The 23602-nt window shown below is 40.4% G+C and overlaps 1 protein-coding gene across 1 annotated transcript in view; it reads right to left on the bottom strand.

Moving 5' to 3' along the window:
- RAD54L (RAD54 like) overlaps positions 1-23602 on the bottom strand; it is a 652988-nt gene that overhangs the window by 160158 nt on the left and 469228 nt on the right. The window contains exon 16 of the mRNA XM_044085902.1: positions 21756-21935. Within this exon, the coding sequence (XP_043941837.1) occupies positions 21756-21935 (180 nt within the window). The remainder of the gene's footprint in view (positions 1-21755; positions 21936-23602) is intronic.

The raw sequence follows: 23602 nt of genomic DNA, 5'->3' as shown, positions 1-23602 counted from the left end.
CATTCCTGTCTTGGCTTAGTTTTTAGAATACTTTTTGCTACTTTATGAATATATTATACATGGTTATTGTTACTCCCCCCTTAAGGCTCTGCATCCAAAATCGCAGACTATCCTTGTTTCTTGAGCTTCCCCCCTGTTTCATCATCTCAGTGAGGCAACTGAATGCCCTGGGATGGCGGGGGTGGGGGGGTCATCTAGCCAAGGGAGGAAGAAACTAAGGATGTTGGTGACCTGGGACCAAGATGTGAATTAAGATATGATACAGACATGGACTCAGCGACTTTCGTGTATAATATCTCTTCTTTTGATTTGAATGAACAACAGAAATGTTTGTTGGATAAAGGTCTGTCCTTTATCCCAGCTGAGAGTTCTGTATACAGTGATGTTATTCTCAACTTGAGACTTTTTGCAAGAAATATTATGTTAAGAACATTTTTTTTCCTGATCAGCAAGTTGTTAGAAACATGGATCTTTTCATCCATTGTTGGAAGCCTTCCTAAAAGTATGTGAGTTAGATATATATGAAAAGTACAGTTGTGTACACTTACCATAAATGTAGATGTTCGAGTGTCTTCACTGTTGCAGTCAACACTGTAGGGTTTCTCCCCTGCCGGCAGGCAGTCCTCGGTCGGCCAGAATCCCAAAGTCCGTGTCCGGCGTCGGCTGCTCAGCCATGCTCCCTGACGTCAGAGCGCCAGGAGTACAAAGCTGGCAGCAGACGCCATGTTCTCCAGTTTTTCTTGCCCCAGATGTCAGGTGTTCCAAAATGAGTATAACCCCATACCCTTTGCAAATACACCTCAGAGGAAGGGTGAAAAAGGGAACCACACAAAAGAAAAAATAAGAGGGGACAGGAGGGAGGGTAACCCAGACTGCAACAGTGAAGACACTCGAACATCTACATTTATGGTAAGTGTACACAACTGTACTATGTTCATCGTGTTTCACTGTTGCAGTCATCACTGTAGGGTTGAATCCCAAAGCAGAAGAAAAGGGAGGTGGTCATAAAGTAGAGGGGGCGGCTAAAAGGCCCTGCAAGACTGCAGAAGCAAAGCCTGCCCTAGACTTAGAGTAGAGAGGTAGATTGTAGTGCTTAGAAAAAGTATGCCCCGAACTCCAAGTTGCAGCTTCCAAAATGTCTTTGGTAGGTACTCCCCTGAAGAAGGCAGCTGAAGTAGCAGCAGCCCTGATAGAGTGAGTCCTAATACTTCCTGGGATCTGTTTTCCATGGTGGGAGTAACAAAATCTGATTCCATGAGCGATCCATTTAGAAATGGTCTGTTTTGAAATGGCTTTGCCTTGGGAACTTGAAGCATAAGAAACAAACAATTGCTCTGTTTTCCTGATGTTCTTGGTACTGTCCAGGTAAAAACGAAGTTGTCTGTGTACATCCAAGGAATGCAAGATCCTTTCCCCCCTATTTTGAGGATTGGGGAAAAAAGTAGGCAGGTGAATAGTTTGATTTAAAGCCACTTTGGAAACCACCTTAGGCATGAAAGTAGGATTAGTCCTTAAAGACACCCTGTCTTGGTGAAAAATAATATAAGGTTCCACAGCCATGACAGCTTGCAACTCCGAAACTCTCCTGGCGGAGGTCAGAGCTAACAGGATGGCTGTCTTCCATGATAAAAACTTGATGTCAGATGTGGCAGCAGGCTCAAAAGGAGATAAAGTGAGTTTTTCCAAAACATAGTTGAGATCCCAGGCAGGAATGGGTGGAGATCTAGGGGGCCTTAAATTCTTAGCTCCTCTGAGAAACTGTCTCATGAGCTGGTGGGAAAAGATTGGAGGGTCTGTATTATAATGAGCAGAGATAGCAGAGGCATGTATCTTTATGGAAGAGAAGGAGAGACCCTTATGTAATAGGTCTGTCAGGTATAGTAAAATCAGAGGAATATTAGGAAGAAGAGGGTCTGAATCCTGAGCATGCATCCAGGTGTAAAATCTTTTCCATTTTCCTGTATAAGATTTTCTAGTGCTAGGGCGTCTGGCTTCTAAAATGACATCCATAACCTGCTTGGGTAGGAGAGAATTAATCATAGACCCTGGATTAGCCAGGCAGCCAGGCTGAGAGTTTTGACATGACAGTGTAGAACTTGACCCTGGTGTTGGGACAAAAGGTTTGGAGTCTGAGGTAAAACCCAAGGGGGCTCCTGGGTACCAAAACTGTCGAGGCCAATTTGGGGCCAGTAAAATTATCATCTTGGGCTTGTCCTGCTTGATCTTTAATAACACCCGTGGAAGAAGAGGTAGAGGCGGGAAGGCATACCCCGAGAGGTTTCTCCAACTGAATGATAGTGCATCCACTTTCCATGCTAGCTCGTGGAATGTCCTTGTGCAAAAAATCTGTAGTTGATGATTGAGGGGGGATGCAAAAAGATCTATGTGCGGGCATCCCCAGACTGCTGTAATCATCTTGAATATTTCGGTGTCCAGCATCCATTCGTGTGGGTCTGACAGGTTCCTGCTCAGACTGTCTGCCAGGATGTTTTGTTTCCCTGGTAGATACGGAGCTTGTAGGTCCACTTTGCAAGCTTGAGCTGTGTTCCATAGATTCATGGCTAGTCTGCAAAGGGGGTAGGAGTGTGACCCCCCTTGCTTGTTTATGTACCACATAACTGTGGTGTTGTCTGTCCATATCAGTAGTTGACCTGGTTGTAGAAGATTCCTGAAGGCCAATAGGGCGTTCTGAACAGCTAACATTTCCTTTAAATTGATATGCAGGTGCTCCTGATCATTTGTCCAAAGGCCCTGCAGACATTTTCCCTGCAAATGGGCTCCCCATGCGTAATCTGATGCGTCCGTGGTTAGTATCTGGCTGGCTGGAGGCAGACTGAAGGCTTTCCCTTTGTTTTGAATACATGCCTTGGTCCACCAAAGGAAATCCCTTTGTAGACAAGGCAGGACGGCGATCTGTGTGTCTAGACTGTGGCAATGCTGGGACCATACACTTTTTAGGTACCACTGTATTTTCCTCATATGTAGTCTTGCATATGGTACGAGAAGGATGCAGGAGGCCATGTAACCCAAAGCCTGCAGGAATTTCCTTGCAGATAGCTGAGTTAGTGACGCCAAGGTTTTGAAAGTTGAAGCCAGCTGTAATTGTTTTTCGGATGTCAGAAATGCCATCTGGGTTGTTGTATTTAAAAGAGCACCCAGAAAAATTATCTGTTGTGAGGGTGTCAGATTTGACTTTTTTATGTTCACAGTGAATCCCAGGAACTTGAGAAGATTCTGAACAAATTCTAGATACTGGAGTAAGACATCCTTGCTGTCTGCTTGAATAAGACAGTCGTCCAGATAAGGGTAAATTTGAATTCCCTTGAGTCTGCAATAAGTCACTACTGGTGCCAGGCATTTGGTGAAGACCCTGGGCGCAGTAGACAATCCAAAGGGCAGCGCAGAGAATTGATAGTGCCTCGATCCGGCCTTGAACCTGAGGCATTTTCTGCACTCCTGTCTGATAGGAATGTGTAAATAAGCCTCCTTTAAATCCAATGTTACCATCCATGCATTTTTGCTCAACATTGGAAGTAGCTGCTGCAGAGTAAGCATCTTGAATTTTGGTATCTCCAGGAAAGTGTTCAAGACTGACAGATCCAGGATGGGTCTCCAAGAATTTTGCTTTCTGGGGACTAGAAAGAGCCTTGAGTAAAAACCTTGCCCCATTTCTGAAAGTGGAACCAGTTCTATGGCCTTCATAGCCAAGAGGGCTTCCACCTGGTTTAAGGCCTCTAACCATTGATGTTTTGGTAGATCCGGTCATCCGTTTGGTCTTGGTAGGGTATGAAAATGGAATTTGTAACCTCTTGAAACCACATCCAGAACCCACTTGTCTTGGGTTATGTAAGTCCAATTTAGGTGAAAAAGAGAGAGTTTTCCTCGGAGAGGGGCTTCCAGGCAAGAGGTTCCTGCAGCCCAGCAGAGGGAGTCATTGAGCCTGTTTTCTTTGAGTTTGAGGTCTGTCCTCTCCAACCCTAGGGGTGGAAGCAGTCCTTTGTCTTGGTCTGTAGGAGGTCTGCGTTTGGGGCCTTCCTCTGGAGCATCTGTATCTACCCCTTTGAGGCCTGTCTGAATTGGGAAAGGACCAATTTTTAGTTGGCCAATTCCTACTAAACCTGGGGGGGCTGTACTTGTAAGAAATCCTTAACCGTTTGCATGGATTTTGCCTTGTCCTCCATCTTCTTTATCACCTCTTCAGCCTTAGATCCAAACAAAACATTATACTGAACAGGAGCATCCAGTAACTTAGCTTTCACTTGATAAGGCAAGTTTTGTTCCTTTAACCAAGCATGTCTTCTAATGACTGTGCCAGAGGCAGCAGCCTTACAAGAAGCCTCCAATGCATTAAAACCACAGTGTAAAGCATGCTTCCCTACTTGTTCAGTGGCATGCATTAAATCATGTAATTCCTTATTATCTGCACAAGCGGAAATGGAAGCTAGCTTTTGTTTCAAAACAGACAGTAGAAATTGATGGTATTTTAGCATATGAAATTGACAGTTTAGAGCCCTAATAGATAAAGTTGCAGAAGTGTACACTTTTTTGCCCCACCTCTCTAAAGCTCTGGAATCCTTACCTGTGGGAATGGGGTTTTTAGCAGAAGCGGCCTTAACCCCCTTAGGGCCCTGAGAAATGGTTTCAGGATCAGCAGTAGGATTCTTGTATAAAAACTGGTGAGAATCAGGAACCCTATAATATCTGTCTGGCTTAGCAGGAGCTGGAGGAAAAGAGTCAGGAGTTAAGTTAGCCTCAGAAAAGGCATCATCCACAATATCCAAAATAGGTGGAATAGCCAGGGGTCTATGTTGGGGAAGAAGAAGGAAATCCCTAAGTCTTTTCTTAGATTCCGAATACTCCTGTCCTTCCCAGTGAAAATGTTCCCTCATTTCGTGTAAAGTTTCCCCAAAAGAAAAATCCTCAGGTGGAGAAGCTGAAGGAATGGATTCCTCAGCATCAGAATCCTCATAAGGAAGGAAAGAATAATCCTGGTCAGAAGAAGACACTGAAGAAACAGATGCCTGATCAGAAGAGTCACAGTTCAATTCCTGCCTTGGCCTTTTATCTGGTGGGGGATGGGAACCCCTAATCATGGTAAGTAAGTCCTCCGCCATCTTAAGTAACTGTTTTTGGGACTTGGGTCCCAGATCAGAAGAGGCCTGGGCTGAAGTCTTAGATTTGGAAGGAGTCTTTGCCTTTGTCTTTGGCTTTGCTAGAAGCTGTGTAGGCCTGAAAACCCCCTCAGAAGCCGGTACCTGCACAGAGGCTCCGGACCCATCCGGAGGAGCATTGTCCGAAGGTCCTGCAACTGAAATGCTCAAAGGCCTAGTTGGCTCCTCGTGGGAGTCCGTTTCGGCCATCGGTTCCGAAATGGCTGATGACAGGGGCTGCGAAAGCGCCTCACTGACGATGGCCGAACCTGAAGCTGGCTCTGCTTGTAAAACGTTGTCTGATTTGGACCTCGGAGGCCTGTCTTTATCCTTGTGTCGTTTGTGAACTCCGGTAGTCGGAAGCGTGTCAGACAGCATTTTGTAATTAAATTGCCTACCGAAGTAATGAAAAGCAAAATCGTACCTTTGTTTAATAGTACGTTGGTTAAATCTAGCACAAAACCGACAACTAGCTACGTCGTGGTCAGGGCCTAAGCAAGGAATACAGTAAGAATGGAAATCCTTATGAGGTATTTGCTTTCCACAAGAAATACAATTATTAACTTTTTCTGACATCGGACTGGAGCAAGAAAAAAGTTTCCCCAACGGGGTACTTGGCTTTGAGTAGAAGAATAAGTCTTCGGACTGAAGTATGTAAAAAATTTGTCAGGAGTCAGCCGACCGGCACTTGCAAACTGCTTTCACCGCACTGCAAGAAAGACTGGAGAACACGACATCGGCTGCCAGCTTTGTACTCCTGACGCTCTGACGTCAGGGAGCATGGCTGAGCAGCCGATGCCGGACCCAGACTTTGGGATTCTGGCCGACCGAGGACTGCCTGCCGGCAGGGGAGAACCCTACAGTGATGACTAAAACAGTGAAACACGATGAACATCCTTACATACACGACATTCAAAAACATTTTTTTAACTTAACTAATGAAGAACGATGTGCTTTGGTAGATCTGCAAATGAAGAGAGATTCAGATTTGCCCTGCTGAAAAGGGAGGCACTATTGTGATTATAGACAAATCTGATTACCTATTATTATCTGATGTCAATACCTACAGTAAGATTACTAGGCAGGACATTAATAAGCACGTTGCTAATGTTAATGAGGACCCTTATGAGTTTATTGGCCATTTTGGGTCAATTCCTGGCTCTTTTCAACCCCCTGCTATAAAGCCCGCTTTTGCGCGCTTTAGCGCGAATTAGCGAAAGTTGCTCATAGAGCAGCATCGGGCAGCAGCGGTTAATCACGTTTAAACTATTTCTGGCTCCGTAAAGTCTACTCTTCAATTTTTCCCTTAGAACTGCTCTACTTGCAATCTAAACAGCCTATTCTCTAACTGAAAAGCTCAGCACTTGCTCCTAAAGCATTTTTTATACAGGTAAAGCACTCTTAAACAAAAGAAAGTACTTCTTTCACCTAAATTCCCTTGAGTACCCATTTCCCTATAGATCCTTTCTGACTCAGTTACAGAGCAATCTTTTTCACTATTCTAGCATGTCGAAGGGTCAGTTGCTGGCATCCTCTCCTGTTCAGCTGGTGAATCTGGGAATCTTGAGGCAATGTTACAATTGCCTCATGTACACAGACAACCCTCTCCTCCTCCCAACAAATACAAATATATGCGAGAGATGCAACTATATAGCCAAACTGGAGGCTGAGCTCTCTCAATTCAGTACTGGCAAGACCAGGCAGGAGGAGAAGGTAACCATGCACACCACAAATCCAGTCTCACATAGAACTATCACAACTGCAAACCAAACACATAAACACACAAAAACATACTCGGAGGCTGATTAAAATCTACCAAAACAACAGAGGCCTCCAAAGCAGACACCCAAGCAACCGCCACCTCAAGACATAGCACATGCAACACATATTTCACAAAGTCAGTGTGCTAAACAGTCACAGCCCTTAAGGCCAAACAACATGCCAGACACACTTGTAATAGGTGACTCCATATTCAGACACACTGACGTCCCGCTCACCAGACTGAACAAGGAGAGGGTCACAGTAAGCTGCCTGTCGGGAGCTAGAATCCGCCACATAACACAAGCACTCGGGTCACTCCACAGCAAGTACAAATATGACTCAGTCATTGTACATGCCGGTGTGAACGACTTGAGACGTACCTCCCTGGACTACATGAAAAGAGACATAGAGGAGCTCTCTGATTATGTAGCCCAGGCCGGTATGACCCTGACCCTGAGCAGCATCTTACTCTCACCAAGAATGATGTCACAGTACAAAGACAAAATGATCAGTTTTAACAATTGGCTTAATTACTGATGTCATTCAAAGGGGATCCAATGTCTGTCTGCTTGGGATGACATGCTCGACAAGCCACGCTGCTTCGCAAGGGATGGCTTGCACCTGTCACCCCTGAGCTTCCGGATATTGGCCAAGGCTCTTGCCACCCCCATAGTGCCTTTTTTAGGCAAGGCTCAAATGACAAACCTACCTCCCTAGAAAACACAAATGGAAAAAAAATAAGGGTAATGCTGCTCAATGCCAGAAGTCTAAACCTCAAGATGCACGCCTCAAGCCCTCCTCAGTATGGAGAACATCGATGTCTGTGCAGTGACTGAAACCTGGTTCAAGGCTCCTGAGAGCACCCCAGCACTATCAGGTTTTACCTCATATCATGCTTTCCGCCCCAAAACTTGGACCGAACCACAAAAGGAGGGGGAGTATCCATATTCATCAAAGATACCCACACCTCCAGGTTAGTGGCAATGCACGAAGCATCGGAGACCATCCAGGTGCAACTAACCATAGGCAAAACTGCCTTACAATTTTTAGCATGCTACAGACCACCCTCTCAAACTCAGGAAACCCACACAGCCTTCCTGAAGACACTGGAGAGTATGAATGTTTCTCCAAATACCATCATATTGGGAGACTTCAACTACCCAAACATAGACTGGGAACATTACTCAAGCCCAAACACCCCAGCCCAAAGGTTCCTAGAATTCATAAACTCAAATGCGATGGAACAACTAGTCACCATTCCCACAAGAGGAGACAATATACTAGACCTGATCATCACAAACATGGGGACAAAATGCTCCACACCGGAAGTATATCCCTCATTGGTAAGATCAGACCATAAATTAATCTCACTGGAAATCCACATCCCGCCCCCACCCCCTGCACAAAAGACCACAGTGAAGAACTTCTCAAAAGCCAACTTCACACTTCTTAAGACTGAAGTGGTATCCTTCAAGGTCCCTGGGCCACTGGAAACCACAACCCACACTGCTGAATCCTTTGCAAATGGCCTTCTACGGGCACCTTCAAGAATGCATGGATCATGCAATCCCAAATAAAACCAAGACCCATTCCCCCAAAGGCAGGCGCCTGGTCTGGTGGACCCCAGCCATAAACAAACTTTACAACAGAAGGAGGAAGCTACTACATGACAGAGCAAAATCCCTAAATGGGAAGGCATCTCTGATCAGTACTAGCAAAAAACTACGATCACTCATAAAATCATCCAAGGCCAACTTTGAGAGAAAAATCGCAAAAGACACAAAAGACAATCACAAGGCCTTCTTTAGCTATGTTAGAAACCTGGGTGGAAACTCTCAGATATGCTCAGAGTTAGTCCAAAATGACAATAAATACACTGAACCCACTGACACTGCCAACATTCTGGCAGATAGGTTCAGTGCAAATCCCCCCCCAAAAGGAGAAATAACTATCCCAGCAGAGTGTAGCCTCCCTGACATCTCAGATGCCCAGGTGAGAGCCGCCCTCTCTAAAGCTAAAACACAGCATCAATGGGACCGGACGGTGTCCCGGGCTGTGTGCTACATGAACTCCAAGAGGAACTAAACCCAAACATAAGGCTGCTGTTTAATCTTAGCCTTACTACAGGATACGTACCCAAAGAGTGGCGTACGGCAACAGTGGTCTCACTTCACAAAGGCGGTGCTTCTACGGACCCTGGAAATTACCACCCCATAAGCTTGACGAGCCTGGTCTGCAAAGCTATGGAGAGGATCATTATGGAACTCATAAGCAAAGACATTGGGGACCTACAGACATTGGATCCTACCCAATTTGGCTTTGTCAAGGGCAGATCCTGCCTTTTGAACTTGGTCGACTTTTTTGAAACCGTCACTAAGGCCATTGATGAAGGCAAGGCAGTTCACACAGCCTACCTTGACCTTGCAAAAGCCTTTGACACAATACCACACTCGGGCATCACTCACCAGCTTAAATGTAAACCCATATGTCACGAGATGGGTTGCAAACTGGCTCAAGGACAGAACCCACAGGGTCAGAGTTGCTGGAGCTATGTCAGACTCTAAGCCAGTCACAAGCGGTGTCCCACAGGGCTCAGTTCTGGGACCCCTCTTGTTTGGCATTTATTTTTCCGAGGTACAGGCAAACATAGGAGGATTGTGGCTGACAAAGTTCGCAGATTACTGCAAACTGGGCGCCATAATTGATACTCCAGCAGACACAAACATCCTTCAGAGAGGACTCATAGAAATGGATAATTGGTGCCAGAACCATGGCCTTAAGCTTAATGCCAAAAAATGTATAGTTATACCCTTTGGGAAAAACAAGGTACCCAGAAATTACCACATAGGTGGTAATCCATTAAGTACGGAAGAGGTAATCAGGGACCTAGGGACCCAGGTTGACAGTAACCTCTCATTTGACACTCACATTGCCAAAGTGGTTAGGAAGACCTTCTATATTGCCCACCTTATCATGAAGGGTTTCACATCTAGTTCAAGAGAGGTCATTGTGCCCCTGTACTCATCTCTTATTAGGCCAATGATTGAGTACAATGCCCCATTTGGGATGTATCTTACCCGACACATGCAGCAGTTGGAAAGACCCCAAAAGTTCCTCACCAAGAGGATAAAGGTTCTTAAACATATGTCATATGCTGCCCGACTGAAAAAACTCCAGCTCTATTCAGTCGCATACCGCCTACTCAGAGGTGACCTGTGCCTAACGTACAAGGCCATGTCTAATCCGGAATTAATGGACATGCTCCACCTCAAAAAATCCAAATCCATCAGAGCCACGAGAGCAAGAGACTTAAACCTCAACACAGAAATAAATAGGACGTGCTGGAGGGACATATTCATAACCCAGAGGCTCCCTACACTCTGGAACAGAATCCCAGTCCATGTTAGGCAGAGCCCCTCACTAACTCTATTCAAGAGAAGTCTTGATGAGTGGATGGGAGATCGTAGGTTTACCCCAGGGGTCATCTCTGTGTCACTACTAGACAGAGGCACAGTAAACTAAATCCTAAATGGGCGTAGTATTCTCATCCTAAGGGGTGGTGAAAGCCACACACACTCTGGCTAGGCTTATAAATGCCCTAGGGCAGATAGCCTAGTACGAACCTATGAACCTATGATTTTTTGATGACTGGGTTGCTGGATCATGATTTGTATCAGTTTTTATATGTGAATGAACCTCTCATCCCAGTTATTCATGGCTTGCCGAAGAGTCACAGGAATTTGTTAAAGCCTCCAATGCTCCTGACTGTATTGGGATGTGGTTGGCTAACTGAAACATTCTCGATTTATGTTGAAGACAGACTGAAACTGTATTAATGGCAGCACCAGTGGTATTAAAAGATACTGAGCATTTTTTGCACACTCTTTTTGAGTGTGTTAATGTTTGTGAACATGTATCTGATGTATATATGGTCACATTAGATGTCTGTAAATTATTTACTGCAATACCACATGATTTTGGTATTGAGTCTGTGAGGATCTTTTTAAAATGGTATAGTGGCTATACAGGAAGCTGGATGGCTGCAGTGGTGCAGCGGTTAGTGTTGTCGCCTCACAGCAAGGGGTTCTCCAGTTCGATCCTCAGCTGAAGTGCCCTCTGTGCGGAGTCTGCATGTCCTCCCTGTGGTCGCGTGAGTTTCCTCTGGGTGCTCCGGTTTCCTCCCACATCCCAAAGACATGCTGTAGGTGGATTTGATACGCTAAATTGGCCCTAGGTGTGAGTGCGTGCTGGGCTGGCAACTCGACACCGTAAAACTCCGCTACCAATCATGAGCGGACAGGTGATCTGCTTTGGCGAGCCCTAACTGGGAAAAAGCTGAAAGAAAAAGAAGAAGTGGCTATACAGGAAGCCAGATTAACTTGGTGCATTTCCTATTAGATCTTATTCTCACTAACAATGTTTTTGTTATTGATGGTAGTTTTTACTTACAGAGATTAGGTGTAGATATTGTTACAGCATCTGCAAATAGCTAAGCTAATCTGGTAATGGCTCAGTGGGAGGCAGATCATGTATTGACTGAGCATGCCTATACTAAGTACATCAAATACTATATGCGATTTGTAGATGATATATTTATGTTGTGGGCTGGGCCTCCAATGATCTTAGATGAATTTTTAATTTATCTGAGCAATCGCACATGGATTTTTTGACATTCTCATTGGTTAGATCTCAGGCACAGACAGATTTTTTCAGACATTTGCATGATTAAGGATCACGATGGGAAGATTAACACTAGCATGTACAGGAAATCTTGATGGAGAAATAGCATGTTGCACCGAACTAGTATGCACCCCGGTTACATCTTTAAGAATGTAGTTAAAGGTCAATGCCTGTGAACATCTAGATTGCATACTGATGAGGAGAGTTTAGAAGGGGCCTTTGACATAATGCAGGGTGATTTTGGTAATGTAGGCTATTCATCCAACAAAATATTGGAATCTATTGATCAAGTGTGTGCTTTGAGGAAGGGGAAGGCTAAACCCCACTTCTCAAATATTAGTAACAACAGAAATGAGCATTTGGTTCAAAACACTAGTAAGCCAGGTAAATATCAAGATGAAGTTACTGTATTCCAATGTTATTAGTTTTGTTTGTGATGCTGTGAGGAGAAATTGGCCGATATTAACGGCCAATAGTAATTTAAAGAAAATTGTTGGTGATAAACTTGCTTTTTGTTTTAAGAATGGTCTTTCTTTAAAAAGACGTTTGTGCTATGATTCTGATATATGTACTACTATTGAGTTGGATAGGGTTTGCACCTATCTGTGTCGTAACTGTAAAGCCTGTGATTATATTTCATCCAAAAATTGTTTTGTACACCCTATTACTAGTAGGAAATACCTCCCTAAACTTTATGCTGACTGCAGAAGTAGGGATTTAGTTTACTTAGCAGCGTGTAAAAATTGTGCACATTTCTACAATGGGAAAACTAATTGGTCTCATACGGACACCGTATTAGAACACGAGCTATATATACAGACAACAAATGTGCAATGCTCTTGCTAAGCATATTGCTGAATATGAATCTCATAGCTTCTGTTTTATGGTATTACAGTTGGTTAAAGATCTGAGAGGGGGTTGTACATCTAATAGAACTTACATTGATGAAATGAAATGGATCATACTGTCACAAGCAGATAGGGGTTATGGCCTTAATAGCCATATACATTTAAAGCCAATTTTAAGATAATGAAGGCTGCATTATTAATTATCAGATTAACTGCTTGATTGTTTGATTGGTTATGAATTGTTTTTAATTGTTGTACTATATATATATATATATATATATATATATATATATATATATATTGTTGATGGTGACTGAATTTTATGTGATCTGAAGAAGAGCATTATGGGTGAAAGCGCTCACCTGGTTGCATTAAATTATTTTGCTTTTAGCTTTGGTGGTTTTTTTATCTTATTGTTGGATTCTGTTGTGTGTGAGACTAATCTTTAACAATGTAAATTACTTTTTGCTGTGTATAAAATTAAAGGGACTAAAAACATTTTGACTGCTTGTATCTTGCTGTCGATATCTATACAACAGAGTTTCTAATTTCTCAGTTTCTGTATTAACTTCTGTTTAGTCTCTTCCCACATATCCTTAGCTGCTACACCACAATCCTTTTTAATCCATACCCCTAGGTACTTCAGTTTATCATGTTTCCCTAAATATGGATATTGCTGAACCAATTTGTGTGCGGTTACAGAATTTACTGATATTGCCTTTGCTTTAGCTTCATTAATTTTGTATCCTGAAAAGATATGAAACCGTCTCAAAATGTTCCAAAACACAGAAATGTCCTTTTCTGGTTTTATCAGGTATAAAATAATATAATTTGGAAATACAGCCAGCTTTTCTGGACTACCATACCAATTATATCCTTGAATTTCTGAGTCTTTTATTTATTTATTTATTGGAATATACTTAGAACCATTGGCAAAACAACAAAGGGGAAATAAGATACCCCAGCCTGGTTCCTCTGCTCAAAAACAAATTATCAGAGAGGAACCCATCCACTTTAATTTTCACCTCCAATTCCTCATATATCATTCTAATCAGCCTTATAATTTTATTAGGGAATGCATATGCTTCCATTGCCCTGCTTGTAATATACTCTCAGCTTACTTTGTCAATTGTTTTCTCTGCATCAAGACCCACCACCAACAGTGATATTTTCGTACATTCAGCTTTCCTCTGGTTCATCAATGTTCTGTTAATGTTGTCATATGTTTGACATCCCTCCACAAAACCACACTGACCCATATCTATCAATTTTGGCATCACCTGTGGCATTCTTTTAGCCATTATAGACACTTTATAATCATGGTTTAGGATTGAAATGAGCCTGTATGAAGCTGGATCTGATGGGTATTTACTCTCTTTAGTTATTACAGCCACCACCACTTTCATCCAGGATCTCCTCCTCAATACTGTTAAACCAAACCTTCCAGATCTTTATCATATTTTTCCCTCCTAGCTTCCAAACTTCCACAGGAATACCATCTATTCCTAGGGACTTTCCTGTTGACTGATTATATATCACCATTTTTTATCTCATCTCCTCCTATCCCCAACTGTTAGTAATTGAGCCTCATCTAACTCTAACTTTGTCATATTTAATTTTTCCATAAACATTTCCATTTGTACCTTTTAGTGATCTCCATATTTCTCTGCTTTATACAAACATTCTGAAATATTTCTAGTACCTCTACAGGATCTCTTGTTCTCTTCCTTGTTATAGGCTCCCTAAGCTTGGCGACAGCCATTTCTATTTTCTGTTGCCTGAGACATTGCACTAAGTGTCTTTGTGCTGTGGCATTACTATCAAAAAATAGTTGCTTAACAGCAATCTTTCTAAACTCATACATACTATCTAGTAATCCTTTATTTTCTGTTTAGCATTCTGCAATACTTAACATTTGTCAGTCCCTCTAAATAATTCTTGTTACTTAACTATCTCTCCTATTTTTAAACTCCACTTTAAGTTTTATCCCACTCCCTAGCTATATTTTCAGATGAAATTTATATCTTCATTAATAACTCCCGAATAATTTCCAGTACCCATCCTTAAATTCCTCTCTTTTCAACAGATAGGTGGGAAAGCGCCACTGTCTCTATTTTATTTCATTTTCCTGTGTTTTTATTTTAGTTATTATTGGCGCATGATGTGAAATAGTTATTGGATGCGTATCAAAACTTTAAATTAAATGCACATGTTCTTTTGAAATTAAGTTCTGTCTACCTCTGTCTACCCAGCACAGTTTTTGTATCTTGCATAATATGTAAATTCACTCCAAACTCCTACTACTGAATTCACACCTTCCGTGCCAAATATTTGCATAAACTTCTTCAAACATTTACCCTCCTTTGTTATATTTCCCCTTTTGTGCCTCCCAGACACATCTTCTCTGTTGCAAATCAAATTCCATTCCCCACCTATAAGTAATATTACTTGATGAAAAATTATTTCTCCCAGAATTTGCTTAAGCTCCATTACAGCAGTTTTAGGTGGAATATAAATACATGCCTGTGTAATCCATCTCCCTTGCCAGTAGCCCCTTAGCACTACAAACCTACCATTATTACCTTTTTATCCTCTTCTACAACTATTGGAGCTCCTCTTGCAATTAGTATAAGTACTGTTCTTTTCCTTTGTCTTGGGTATTCCACTGAATAACCATCCTGAAAACCCTTCTTTATCAAATTCACATGTTCAGTTCTTTCCAAATATGTCTCCTGCAGCACAGCTATTTGCACAATACATGTTTTAGTATAGTTCACTACTCTTTCTTTTTTGAATTTATCTGTGAGATCATTAGCATTTACAGATAATACAGAACGGGTCATTATGTTAAAATGTTATTAGTCCCACCTTTTATTTGTAACAGATTTTTGTTAAGTATCTAGTTCCAGCTTTTGATCTACTTCCACACACTAATGTTTGTCAGGTTGATCTTTTATACAGCTGTTTCATGTCATATCAATTTGAGCCTACATCACATCTTAAAAAACGTTTTGTTTTATTGAAAGCCCTCAAATAATACAAGCCAATACACCCCTAAAACATACTAACGCACACAACTATGTACATATTCACAGAAATTGTGCATTTGATGAAAAATGCAACAAGATAACATGACAAGATAATCAACCAGACATTTAAATTTTGTATTTAAAAGATGAGTGCATTTTAGAACAATATTACTATTAATTTAACATTCACACCTATAAACTGTAGAATTTCACACCTCTATCTACCTGCATGCATCATTACATTGACAAACATTTTCTGAAAAAAAAAAGTTTGCATTAACAAATGCAAATATCACACAAATGAGTAAAGATATTTAAAAAGGTGCAAACAACAACTGCATTGAGCAAAATGTCTTCCTTACAATAACGGTCAATGTCTTCACAATCTTTACAGCAATCATACCTCTCAACTGTACTGAATTCCTTGGTATTTGTCAGTTTTGAGGGTAAAAAATTGGGGTGCCACGAATTCCCGAGTGGCCCCTTAAAGTCACATTTTTTTTATACACCTTGAAATTTATGGCTGACATCACCATGCATTGCCAGAGTACAGGGGTGTGGACTATGACATCAGCTTAGTGAGGCTTCAACTTGGACAGACTTATCTAGACTTCAGAATGACTGTTAATTGTAATTTGGAAATGCAGCAGCAGTGAGCAGAATGGAGGCGGAAGTGTGCATACTAAGTTAAGTCAGCATCTGACTTCTGCCCAGCTGAATGTGTCTGCTCTGCAGCCAGGATGAGAAAATTTACCTCCTCGACCTCCAGATAAGTAAAAAGAAAAACGTTCCTGCCAGCCAAATAGAAACATCTGCAGCAAAGGAATCGGAAACTATTTCTGCAATCTGCTGCAGTCTGCTGCCTTGCTGGATGTCATGTCTGCATTGGTCTTAACCCGTTACCCATCATTCTTCTTTACATCGTGGTTTTCCGTAATGGGGTAAAAAAAATCCATTAAAGACTGAGTGTAAAACAAAGGGATCATAACTGTTTCCCTTCTTTTTGTCTTATAGTGTTTTTGTGCCTGTCCTTTCACAGATTTAGATTTACTGGTGCCTGTTGGATATAACTTGAATTTACACGCGAATCATGAGCAGTGGTAAGAAGTCTGCAGTCATTTAAGCTCAGAGCCTTAGACTTTATTTCTGACAAGTTAACTTACATGTTATCCAGCAACATGTATCGAAGTATCTCTGCAGCATCACAGCAGTCGTATTTTTAATATTGTGGCATTTTATTGACGATTAATTTCTACTGTCAGTCTTTTGAGATAAGATGCATTCCAATGTGCCTTTAATCACATACATTTTTATGTTTAGACAGTAAGCAGTATTTTATTGTATGCTATGTTCCAGCTAGCAATCATACTCACTCTCTCTTGCTTCAAATTATCAAATACTTTTTGCTTCATTTCCAAGCGTTGTCAATAATTCAGCAGGCAGAGCTTTCAGGCATATAATCACAGAGATCTCGGTGATTATGTGTCTGAAAGCTCTGCCCAAATTATGCTCGCCTCAGCATAGATACAAGAGAGCCAACAGGTCAGCAGCTGACATACGCAGTTATGTTTGTGACTGACTGAGCAATAAAATGCTTGTTTGAAATCGAACTTGTGCGCCTAAATGGGTTGAGCAGTTTAAGGCAGCCTTCTGGCTGTGCAACGGCAGATAAGAAACCTTGTTGCCTGGTTATAATTTTGTAAAGACTGCGGTTGTAAGGTATGTAAGATCGTAAAATGGAGCAGAAGACTGGCTTATGAAACAGAAACGCCAACATTGTTCTGTTACTGTAAGTACTTAGTTCTTAATTTGCTTTTCCTATTGAAACATTAAAATGGCAGCCTGCATTTGCATTTCTGTGCTTGTTCTTAATTTGCTTTTCTTTCAAAGAGCATCCTTTGTAACTTCTCTCATACGTGAAACATATCTATGTAAGCATTTCTAGGCAAAGATTCTACATTTTATTGTTTTTTCTGGCATTTCACTTATTCCCTGCAACTGTGCCTCACCCATATCTATACCAATATGTCGGCTCCACATTCTTTTCACCCTGAAGGTATGGGAGGTGTAAGTACTTAGTTCTTAATTTGCTTTTCTTATTGAAACGGCAGTCTGCATTTGCATTTAAGTGTGCTTGTTCTTAATTTGCTTTTATTTCTTTGTGTGCTTTCTTACTGAAGGTATGGGGGGTGTGCATTCTTATTGAGGGTGAGGGTGTTTGTGCTTTCTTACTGAGGGTAGGGAGGGATGTGTGTGCGTTCTTAATTTGCTTTTTCTATTGAAACGTCAGTCTGCATTTACATTTAAGTGTGCAAATACTTAATTTGATTTGCTTTTCTTATTCTTAATTTGCTTGTCTTATTGAAATGGCAGTCTGCATTTAAGTGTACTTGTTCTTAATTTGCTTTTCTTTAAGTGTGCTTTCTTATTGAAGGTAGGAGTGTGCATGTATGTGCTTTCTTATTGAAGATAGAGGTGTGCATGTGTGTGCCTTCTTATTGAAGGTAGGGGTGTGGGTGGGTGTGCTTTCTTATTGAACATAGGGGTGTGCATGTGTGTGCCTTCTTATTGGAGGTAGGGATGTGGGTGGGTGTGCTTTATTATTGAAGGTGTGTGTGTGTGTGTGTGTGTGTGTGTGTGTGTGTGTGTGTGTGTGTGTGTGTGTGTGTGTGTGTGTGCACATGCACATTCTTATTGAAGGTAGGTGTGTGTGCATGTGTGTGTGTGCATGTGTGTGTGCGTGTGTGTGTGTGTGTGTGTGTGTGTGTGTGTGTGTGTGTGTGTGTGTGTGTGTGTGTGTGTGTGTGTGTGTGAGTGTGTGTGTCTGTGTGCGTGTGTGTGAGAAAATGCCCCAGTTAGATAAAACTGATGGTTAGAGTTGCTCAGACTCAAATCCTGTACCTTAGGTACAAGGAGCAAGAGCCTAAAGTCTCTACCCATACCATCACTTGTGATTCAAGGAGTTAAGTCCATAGTTCGAAACTGTCCAATGTTTTATATGTGTCTAAAATGTTTGGCTCATACTTGTGGTCTGTTCCTCTTAAAATTTGTTTTACTGGCAAATCATTGAGATCTGAATTCACTAAATAATGATAGCCATTTAAGTTTCAGTCTTCCTATCTTTCTGGAAAGGCATGGTAACACAAAACATTTTATTCTAGCAACTTTTCTAAGATTATACAAGCAATGTTTAAATTGTGTTCGTTGTTTTGAGTCATTGCTCCCCCCCCAATAAATTTTGGCTTTTTCCAGATTTCTTGTGCTGCATAGTTTTTAGGAGGAGAGAAGTTTAGTGCTGCTTATGCCAAGTCTGTTTGTGTTTGTTGTTAGTAGCACAACAGGTAGACTGTAGAATGTTTGCTTTTGATGCAGAAGCTATGGGCTCTATTCCCACAGTATGTAGATGGATTGCTGATATTGTCCTGCGTTATACTATTAAAGGGGGTGGATGCTGCAGTCTTGAGAATAACCTCTTTCGCTGAGATACCTAGTAACTATGAACCTGTTATCAGTTTGCCATCCATTCCCTCTTGTAATATTACTAGCTTATCATTTTTTATGTAACTTAGGCAATTTATTTCTCAAGGGCAACAGGTACTTTATTTGTAGATGAAACAATGAAATATAAAGTTGTTTGCTAGCAGCAAACTCTTCATTAGTTACAGCTCTCTTTAATGTGGAATTATTTGGATGACTTTTACGTCTGCAGAGATTGTGCATATTTACTGATACTGGTGGATTGTAGAAGTTTGAGTAAACGTTTATGATGGAAATTTTCTGAATTGGGCAGTTTTGTCATTATTGGTTCATGCATTTTGTTTCATTGTTTACTGAAAAAAATGTTCAAAACAAATTTAAAACTCGCTCTAACAAGTGTGTTGTATTATACAAGGAATATAACTTAATCAGGAAGGTGCATCAAAGAACACATGCATGTTTCGTGTGCAAGGGGCCTATGATTTAAAAACAGCCCAAAGGTAATCTTTATCTGCCACTGGCCAGATTCATTTTCTTTGAATGTGGATTTCAATGCTGTTTCAATGAATGTAAGTTTCAAGGGCAGAAAAGTTTTAATGCTGTCTATTTTCATTGTGAGACTGTATTGCTTAATTCAGCAGATGTCTATTAGTGTTTTTGCTATAAAATGTAAAATAAAAGTTTTAAATGAAATACAAATAATCACTGTAGAAGTAAAGCAGTATGCACATTACAGTGTTTATGGTAAATGAGGAGAAATAGCTAAGTAATGGGACATTGGAATGACTGCAGGGGGGAGGGCTAGTAAATGGGGGAGCCCATTCAACCATGATTTTGTGAGGGAGAAAGGAGGCAAACCTCAAAGACAGCACCGGGTGGAACAAATTCTAGCTATGCCACTGATCAGTAGGCCATGAAGAATGACTTTTGGTGGTCCTAGCAAACTATAATATTCTCTTGCTAGGATTAGAATATTGCCTACCAGTAAATGCCCTACTTTACCACAAAACCAACATACTGCAAGTCACCAAAAACAAAATCCTAAGGTTCATCATCTTCTCCTTTCCCAGTGAATATCATTGCTACATATTTAAAAAAATGGTTACTTACCATTGACTACAGGGTCAGGGGGGCCATATTTTGGTTGTCTGTTCTTTGTTTGCATTTGAAAGTTGGTACACCACAATTCCACTGGAGTGAGTGGGATTACATAATTATGTACGTAAATGTTATGTTAATCAATGTACAGATTTGTACCAATTTTTCATGAGCCTTTGTCCAGATTTTTTATGTTTCCAGGTTGAGAGAGATAACAGCAATACTGTAATATATTTGTAATTCAAAAATATTGAGATTATGTTTTAATTCTAAATTTTTGCATACAACTTTTCATATGTATGGCAAGTATGCACTCACAGCACAGTGTCAGCAGAATTTTTGTTCAGCAAAACTCAAGCTTTCAAGTGATGGGAAAAAATCCCTGAGCATTTCTTTATTGAGATATTTAAAGAAATATGTAAAATATGCCTATTTGCTTAACTAATAATATAAATAACACTCAATAACTTTCAAGCTTTAAAATGAAGCAAGTAGTGTCAGAACAGTCACCAAAAAGCTAATTTAAAGTTTTTTAAGTGTTTTTGAACAGGTGTTTTATGAGAACAGTGTTTATGATTGGCCAGTGAATTTTGATGTCACTATATAAAGCTGGGAATCCACTACTGAATGTTATCTGATGAAGTCTGCTGGACGAAAATATATTTGCAATGTTGTGTGTTAAAACAGATTAAAAATTGCTTTTTATACCAAAGGATTTGTTTAATGGTGCTTTCTACAGTGGCTATCATTCTGGATCTTTCAAGCTTTACAACTTAAGGCACAAGTAACTTGGATTTTGGAACTATCAATATACATTTGAAAATACTCAGTTTTATTTCAAAGAGGGTAAGTGTGTTCCTCACAACTGTAAATATTTAAGTGCAATTAGTGAGAACAAAGTCTAAGATTCAGTCTGCTGTACCCGGGAAAGTTCTCCCTTCTGTAATTTTTTAATATAAAAGAGTGTGTTTTGCATCTAGCTGCCCCCCAGTGAAACACGTTTCAGTTTTTAGAGTTTGAGGACTTGCAGATTCTGAAAGTGCACCAATAATACTGCATATCTTTATAATTATAACTAAGCAACCAGCAATATTTCCAGGATAGTGTTTTATAAAGGGGTTGTGGTGGTGTATTTTTGTCTCCTACCAAGACATTTCACTCTATGTCCTTTAATAATATGTATTACATTTAGTTAGGAAAATATGAATGCAGATATGAGAATGCATGTCAATAGATTGGCAACAGTCTGAGCAATGAAAAAATGTCAATCTTTTTCCCCCAGGGACAAGGCCCCCTGCACCCCCCAAACATATATATATATATATATATATATATATATATATATATATATATATATATATATATATATATATATACATACACATACACACACACCAACTCCATGGTTGAACAACATTAGAGAAAGATGAAATTTCCATCATCTCTGAATTAGTTTTTCGCAATTTTATTTGCAAATTTTGCAGTTACTGGGATTAGTGTTGACTGACTAACGTGTTCCAAGACATGAATAACAGGTGAACAGTGATTACTATCTCTACTATTCATGTGCTGCCTGTTATTAATTGGAAAGTTACTCTGTTATAGAAGCCAGCTCCAGAAAATGATATGACACCTCAAGGAGCTATGGGTGCTAAATGGAAATTTACAAGACAGGAGTTATAGGTGTGAACAATTAAAATCAAAGTACTTACTGAAAGAAGTCTATAGATATAACACGTTTTTTTCTGCCCATCTCTCCACACACGAGCCATTGCTTGCTCATCATTAGCTGGATTCCAGTCTGGGTCAAACATCACTAGCCGGTTTGCACCTATCAGATTCAGTCCACATCCACCTGCTTTACTGCTTAGCATGAAAATGAACTCTGGGCTCTGAAAAACAAAAGAATATTTCATTAAAAAATAATATTGCATCACAGTACTTAATTTTCCATAACACATCACTTTAGTAAACATACCATGAAGTCATTACCATCAAACCAGATAAAACATCCATAACATATTCCAAACTTTCAAAGAATCTTTTAAGCAAAAATCTTATGCATGCAAAGATAAATTTCTAAAATTTTTGTTAGCAGGCAAAACTACATAAAGCTTTCAGTTACTTATTTTTTTCTTTTAACAGCCAGTTTCCCCTTTAAATGTTAATCCACAGGCTTCTTATTCAAATGGCTTAGTGGGCATTCCTCAGTCATTAACTGCCTGCATCTGCAGACATCTTGTTTGCAACTGCTGGCACATGCTGACGTAAAAGAAAAAAAAACAACAGCTAATAACTTTACAAATCAAAGGAACAGCCTTTTCAGATGAAGGAGTTTTATACTTTTTCATGCTTTGCACTGCGGTGGTGGTGCTGCGGTAGCGTTGTCACCTCACAGTTAGACGTTGCCCGTTCGATTCTCAGAGCGTCTTCTGTGTGGTGACATGCGTGAATGGGCATTCCTTCGTTGAAGGTTGTGCGTTAGGCTCGACAAGCCAGCATGTAAAAATCTACTGCCAATCATTAGCGGACCAGAGTTCCGCTGTGGCGACCCCTAACCGGGAAAAGCAGAAAGACACAAAATACTTTTTCATGCTTTACATTTTTTTGGTTTGTTTGCTTAGGGACAGAGAAGACATTTCCTTTCTCTGCAGCATAAACTAATAACATTAGTCTATACTTTCACCTGAATAAAGACAGAGGAAATTATTATATTTTGATTCCTGGGCTGAGACTGCAACTAGTCAGAAATGATCAGTGTTCTATCCCTGTAAACAAATTCAAATAAATAAATAAATGCATATTTTTATGATATGTATACTTTTATTTCTCTCCCAGCTGCCAAAAATCACAACATTATACTGGTGATAGCCAGTCTTGAAGTGACACTCCTATACCATGAGCAAAATAGGAAAAAGGAGCCGTGGATGGATGGATATGCTCCAGATACATTACAGTTAAGAAAAAGTATTACCTTATGTAAATATCAAAAGCATAAACAGCAGTCACTGATGGGGCTCCCTTCATCTGTCATTTAAAATACCTCTGTATACTATACATAACTACTTTACAACATAACACACAATTTACTTTAATACATTATGTACATACACTTTTTAATAGTTTACCTCTTTAAAACATCTTTAGTCACGTCATTTTCCTTCTAAGCATTAATGACAAATGGAGACTTATGCTTTAGATTCCTACCACCAATTTAATACAGTCGGCAAACTTCCAGTCTTCTTTAGCCACTTCTTGGAAAAGCATAGTTCTCATGTCCAGCTGCTTCTTATGGAAATGACATTAAACAATTCTTCCCTTTAACTTCCTACTTTCACATTAATGTTGGTCTTCTACCTCATCAGCTCCTGGGCTTTTTTTATTTCACCATATTCCTTTGTAACAATGGAAAAGGTTACATTGCCAATTTCTCTTCCTGGACTTTGCTACTGCAGAAGAATAACAGATGAGATGTAAAACTCAGAATCCAAAACTGATGCAGGACACAATGGATGGCACAGCTCGAACTAAGAAGATGCTTTTATTCTGACAAACCACA

The sequence above is a fragment of the Protopterus annectens genome, chromosome 10.part0 (assembly GCF_019279795.1).
Source record: "Protopterus annectens isolate FY-2018-M chromosome 10.part0, PAN1.0, whole genome shotgun sequence".
NCBI classification, from domain to species: Eukaryota; Metazoa; Chordata; order Ceratodontiformes; family Protopteridae; genus Protopterus; species Protopterus annectens.
This window is presented reverse-complemented; position numbering and strand designations above follow the sequence as displayed.